This window comes from Neopelma chrysocephalum, unplaced genomic scaffold, assembly GCF_003984885.1.
Source record: "Neopelma chrysocephalum unplaced genomic scaffold, ASM398488v2 Primary Assembly neopelma1_94664, whole genome shotgun sequence".
NCBI classification, from domain to species: Eukaryota; Metazoa; Chordata; class Aves; order Passeriformes; family Pipridae; genus Neopelma; species Neopelma chrysocephalum.
In genome coordinates this window covers 1-5,498 of record NW_020923370.1, presented here as the reverse complement: position 1 = coordinate 5,498, position 5,498 = coordinate 1, and the positions used below count along the sequence as shown (strand labels likewise).

At 65.1% G+C, this 5,498-nt stretch overlaps 2 protein-coding genes across 2 annotated transcripts in view; both read right to left on the bottom strand.

Moving 5' to 3' along the window:
- LOC113980563 (chromobox protein homolog 5-like) overlaps positions 1-3,030 on the bottom strand; it is a gene marked incomplete at its 3' end in the record, with an annotated part of 3,757 nt that extends 727 nt beyond the window's left edge. The window contains exons 1-2 of the mRNA XM_027707792.1: positions 2,960-3,030; positions 436-591 (exon numbers count right to left, since the gene is read on the bottom strand). Of these exons, the coding sequence (XP_027563593.1) occupies positions 436-572 (137 nt within the window). The remainder of the gene's footprint in view (positions 1-435; positions 592-2,959) is intronic.
- LOC113980564 (extensin-like) lies at positions 1,286-2,612 on the bottom strand. Its single transcript, XM_027707793.1, has 2 exons — positions 1,883-2,612; positions 1,286-1,840 (listed from the first exon to the last, which is right to left on the bottom strand). Exons 1-2 carry the CDS (start codon positions 2,357-2,359, stop codon positions 1,313-1,315), a joined length of 1,005 nt encoding a protein of 334 aa, XP_027563594.1. The 5' UTR covers positions 2,360-2,612; the 3' UTR covers positions 1,286-1,312.
- Positions 3,031-5,498: the final 2,468 nt, after the last annotated feature.

The window sequence follows — 5,498 nt, the reverse complement described above, 5'->3', positions numbered from 1 at the left end:
CCCCATGTCCCCTGGCACAGGGCAGGGTCACCTCAGTGTCCCCCCACTCAGGAGTTGTGTCCCCTGGCACACACTGGGGTCACCACGGTGTCCCCATGTCCCTGTATCCCCTGGCACACACTGGGGTCCTCACACTGTTCCTCCCCCCATCCCATGTCCCCAAGTGCCATGTCCCTGTCACACGCTGGGTCCCCACAGTGTCCTCGCCCCTGTCCCTGTCCCCAGGTGTGTCCCTGTGTCCTCAGGTGTGTCCCCCTGTCCCCAGGTGTGTCCCCAGGTGTGTCCCCAGTGTCACTCACTGGGAGAAGCCCTTCCACTCGAGCAGGTTCTTGGCCTGGCCCCTCACCCCAGGGCTGTGTCCCCCACATCCCTTGGTGTCCCCATGTCCCCAGGTGTGTCCCCATGTCCCCAGGTGTGTCCCCCAGTGTCACTCACTCGGAGAAGCCCTTCCACTTGAGCAGGTACTCGGCCTGGCCCCTCACCACGCGCCGATCCAGCACCTTCTCCACCACATATTCCTCCTCGTCTCCCGAGGACGAGCTGTCGGCTGCCCGCCGGCTCCTCCTGCCCATAGCGCAGCGCCCGCGGCTCCTGCGGGCACAGGGGGCACCTGGGCCAGGGGGACCCCAAAACAGGGGCACTCGGGACCCCAAATGGGGCACCTGGGACCCCAAACAGGCATCTGGGACCCCAAACAGGGCTCCTGCGGGCACAGGGGCACCTGGGCCAGGGGCACCCCAAAACTGGGGCACCCGGGACCCCAAACAGGGGCACCCAGGACCCCAAACGGGGCTCCTGCGGGCACAGGGGGCACCTGGGCCACGGGCACCCCAAAACAGGGGCACCCGGGACCCCAAATGGGGCACTCAGGACCCTAAATGGGGGGACTGGGGGCTCCTGCGGGCACAGGGGGCACCTGGGCCAGGGGCACCCCAAAACAGGGGCACCCTGGATCCGAAATGGGGCACCTGGGACCCCAAATGGGGCTCCTGTGGGCACAGGGGGCACTTGGGCCACAGGTAGCCCAAAACAGGGGCACTCAGGACCCCAAATGGGGCACCTGGGACACCAAACAGGCATCTGAGACCCCAAATGGGGGGACTGGGGGCTCCTGGGGTCCTAAATGGGCACCTGAGACTCCAACGGGGCACCTGGGACCCCAAATGGGGGGGCCTGGGACCCCAAACAGGCATCTGGGACCCCAAATGGGGGGACTGGGTGCTCCTAGGGTCCCAAACGGGCACCTGAGACCCCAGCGGGGCACCTGGGACTCCAAAGAGGCATCTAGGACCCCAAACAGGCACCTGGGACCCTAAAAGGGGGACTGGGGGCTCCCGGGGTCCCAAATGGGCACCTGAGATCCCAACGGGGCACCTGGGACCCCAAATGGGGGGACTGGGGGCTCCTGGGGTCCCAAACAGGGCACCTGAGACCCCAAACCAGGGAACTGGGGGCTCCTGGGGGCACAGGGGGTACCTGGGCCAAGAGGACCCCAAATGGGCACCTGGGATCCCAAATGGGGGGACTGGGGAACGGGGAAAACAAAGGCAGATTTATGGGGTGAAAAGGGCAGTTTTGGGAGCAAAAGGGGCAGATTTGGGCAGAAAAGGGCAGATTTTGAGCAGAAAAGGGGTAGTTTTGGAGGTAAAAAGGCAGATTTTGGGTGTGAAAAGGCGGATTTTGGGTTTAGAAGGATAGATTTTGAGTATAAAAAGATACATTTTGGGTGTGGAAGAGGCAGATTTTGGGTGCAAAAGGTGCGGTTTAGGGGATAAAAAAGACAGATTTGAGGTGTAAAAAGGGGAATTTTCAATGTAAAAGGGGCAGTTTTGGGCGTAAAGAGGTGGATTTTGGGTGGAAAAGGTGCAGTTTAGGGCGTAAAAAGGCGGATTTTTGGGTGGAAAAAGGCCCAGTTTTGGGTGTAAAAAGGCAGATTTGGCACGTAGAAAGGGCCAGTTTTGGAGGTAAAAGGCAGATATGGGTGTGAAAGGCAGATTTTGGGTGCGAAAAGGTGGATTTGGGGTGTAAAAAGGCAGATTTTGCGTATAAAAGGTGGATTTTGGGTGTACAAGGGCGGGGTTTGGGCGGGAAGGGCCCCGGGCGGCTCATCCCGGATCCCGCGCCCGGGAATCCTGAGGGAACAAAGGGAAGGAGCCGCTCCGAGCCCAAAAGCGCCGCTTGGAGGCCAAAAACCGGCGGCTCCGAGGCGAAAAAAGGCGGGTTTGAGGCGAAAAAAGGCAGCTTTGAGGCGAAACCCGCCGGTCTGAGGCGAAAAATTGCCGATTTGGGGCAGAAAACCGCTGTTTTGAGGCAAAACCCCTCTGTGAGACAAAAAGATAAGTTCTGAGGCAAAACACATCGCTTTGAGGCGAAAAACCGCCGGTTTGGGGTAAAAACCAGGTGTTTTGAGAGGAAAAATCAGTTCTGAGGTAAAACCAAGCGGTTTGAGGGAAAAAAATGCCGGTTTCGGGCAGAATCAGACGCTTTGGGGTAGAAAAACGCTGTTTTGAGGGGAAAAGCCGCTTTTATGAGGGAAAACCCCGCTGCTTTGGGGCAAAAAGCGGCGGTTTAAGGGGTATAAAAGTGGGGGGAGCGGGGAGGGGGTCCGCGGGAGGGGGCGGGGCCATGAGCGCGCCCCCGCCCGCCATTGGCCAGCGCCGCCGCGCGCCCGCGCGCTGATTGGCCGAGCGCCCTGCCGCTCGCCACAGCCACGCCGCGCCGCTATTGATCAGCGCAGCTGTCACTCCGCGCCCCGCCCCGCCCCCACTCCGCCGCTATTTGTCGGCGAGGCCGTCACTCAGTATGCGGCCCCGCCTTCAGCCCGCCCCCATTGGCTGGCGCAGGCGTCACTCAGCGCGGCGCCGCGACGCTATTGGTCGACGCGCCAGTCGCTCAGCGCGCCGGGGCCCGCCCCCCCCCGCGCTGCCGCCCATTCACCCGCCGCCGCCGCCGCCGGTACCTGCGCGGGGAGCGGCTCCGGCGCGGGCCCGTCCGCCGCGGTCTGGCCGCTCCTCTGAGAGGAGCCGCCGCCGCTCTCCGCGCTCCGCCCGCCAAAAACCGCCCGCAGCGCGCAGGCGCCGCCGGGCCGCTCTCCCGCGCATGCGTACCACCACCAATCCCTCCCCCCACACACACACACTGCCCACCCCACCGCGCCGGCGCGCGCGCTGACCCAGGCGCACCTTGTGGCGGCGGGCGGGCGGCCCCTCCTCGCCGCCGCCGCCGGGGGGACTCGCGGCCGCCGCCGCCGCTGCTGCTCCCGCCGCGCTCCGGGAGCCGCGCTGGGCCCGCCGCTGGCGCGCGCAGATGGACGCCCGTCTCCTCCAATCAGCGCCGCGCCGCCTCGCCCTCACCCAATCAGCGCCGCGCGCGGGGCGGGCCCTCCACCTAGCCAACCAATCAACGCCCCTTCAGTGGAGTCTCCGGGCCGGAGCGGGAAAACTAGCGGGGGGCGTGCCCGCCAACCTCTCACCCTATCAGCGCGCGGCGTGGGCGGGACTTAAATCCTCTCGGCCAACCGGCGCGCGCGGCACCTCTCGGCGGCCAATCGGACCGAGGCGGCGCGCGGCGTCGGCCAATAGGAGAGGGCGCGGTGGGCGGGGCGTGTGGCGGGGGCGGCCGAGTGAGGCGGCGGCGCTGCCCCCGCTCGGCCCCTTTGCCGTGTCGGCCCTCGCGGAGAGAGCATCGCGCGAGCGCCGCCGCCGCCGCCGCCGCCGCCACCGCCTTTTCCCCCCCCTTCCTTTCCCCCCGGAGCCGCCGCCATGGCCAAGGCCGAGGTGAGCCAGCGCTGCTTTTATTGTTCGCCTTTTCTTTTCTCTCGCCGCCCCGGCGGTTGTTTTTTTTTTTTTTTTTTTGAGGGGGGGGAGAGGGGGTGGGTTTTTTCCTCGCCCTCGCCCTCCCCTTCTCCCCCCTCCGCCCTTTTCCCCCTCCGCCCTTTTTCCCCCCCTCAGAGGCGGCCGCGCGGGCCCCGCGCGCTCGCGCAGCGCGCATGCGCCAGCGCCCGGAGCGGCCTCACTGCGCAGGCGCCGTTGTGTGTGGGGTGGGGGGGTGTCTGAGGGGAGGGGGGGGGATGAATGGGGAGGGGGGGTTCGCCCACGAGGCGCATGCGCGGGGAGACCCCCCCCAAGAGATAGAGAGACCCCCCCCACCGCCCCCCCCCCGAGGGCCACGTGCGCGTTCTCTTTGTGTCGGGGTCGAGGGGGGGTTTGAGGGGCCTAAAATTGGGGTTGGGGGGGTTTAAAAGGGGTGGGGGTCTCTGAAATAGCGGGTGGGGGGGTTAAGGGGGTGGTTGGCGTTAAAGTAGGGGCTTGGGGGGGAGTTGAGGGCTGGGGGACTTAAGGGGCCTAAAATAGGGACTGGGGGGGGTCATGGGGGTGACTGGCCCTAAAATAGGGGCTGAGGGGGTGGGGGGCTCTGAAATAGGGGCTGGGGGGCTTGGAGGGCCTAAAATAGGGGCTGGGGGGGTCAAGGGGGTGACTGGCCCTAAAATAGGGACTGGGGGCTTCAAAAGAGCCTTGGGAGCTTAAGGGGGTGGTGAGCCCTAAAATAGGGACTGGGGGGGTTGAGGGGGTGTTTGGCCCTCAAATGGGGGCTGGGGGCTCCAAAAAGAGAGTCTTGGGGACTGGGGGGGCTTGAGGAGGTGGGGTGCTCTAAAATAGGGATGGGGGGGTTCAAGGGGGTGATGACCCCCAAAAATAGGGGCTTGAGAGCCTGGATGGAACAAGGAGATGGTGGAGCCCAAAAATAGGGGCAGGAGGACCTGGGGGCCCCTAAAAGAAGGGGTTGGGGGGGCTTAAGGGGCTAGAGGGGCTCAGGGGCCTGGGGGACTCAAAAACAGGGGCTGGGGGGGCTCAGGGGAGCCCCTGGAATGGGGCAGGGGGGGCTGAGGCTCTGGTGGGCCCCCAAAATGGAGGCTGTGGGGTCTCAGGGGCCAGGGGGTGTTTTGGGGTGTCAGGGACTCCCTGGAGCTTTTGGGGGTCCCAGGGGAGCAGTTTGGGGGTTTGGAGACTGTGGATCTTTGGGGGTCCCAGGGGAGCAGTTTGGAGTTTTGGAGGCTCCCTGGATCTTTGGGGGTCCCAGAGATCCCATGTCAGAGCTTTGGGGGGGTCAGAGTGTGTCCAGTTGGGGTTCAGGGGGGTCCAGCTCCCCTGTGACCCCCCCTCAACCCCCCTGTGTCTTCCCAGTCCCCGAAGGAGCCGGAGCAGCTCCGGAAGCTTTTCATCGGCGGCCTCAGCTTTGAAACCACAGATGAGAGTCTGAGGAGCCACTTCGAGCAGTGGGGGACCCTGACGGACTGTGTGGTGAGACCCTGAGCCCCCTGGGACCCCAAAACCCACCCCCAGACCCCAAAACTCACCCCCAGACCCCCAAACCCACCAGGGACCCTGACGGACTGTGTGGTGAGACCCCGACCCCCCTGGGACCCCAAAACCCACCCCCAGACCCCTAAACCCACCAGGGACCCTGACGGACTGTGTGGTGAGACCCCGACCCCCCTG

What these genes read in the sequence shown, in the direction of transcription:
- LOC113980564 (XM_027707793.1), bottom strand. Translation starts at nt 2,359, where the DNA reads ATGTGTTTTGCCTCAGAACTTATCTTTTTGTCTCACAGAGGGGTTTTG. An exon ending in TCCACCCAAAAATCCGCCTT is followed by an intron (nt 1,841 to 1,882) that starts TTTACGCCCTAA and finishes AAAATCCACCTC; the next exon opens with TTTACGCCCAAAACTGCCCC.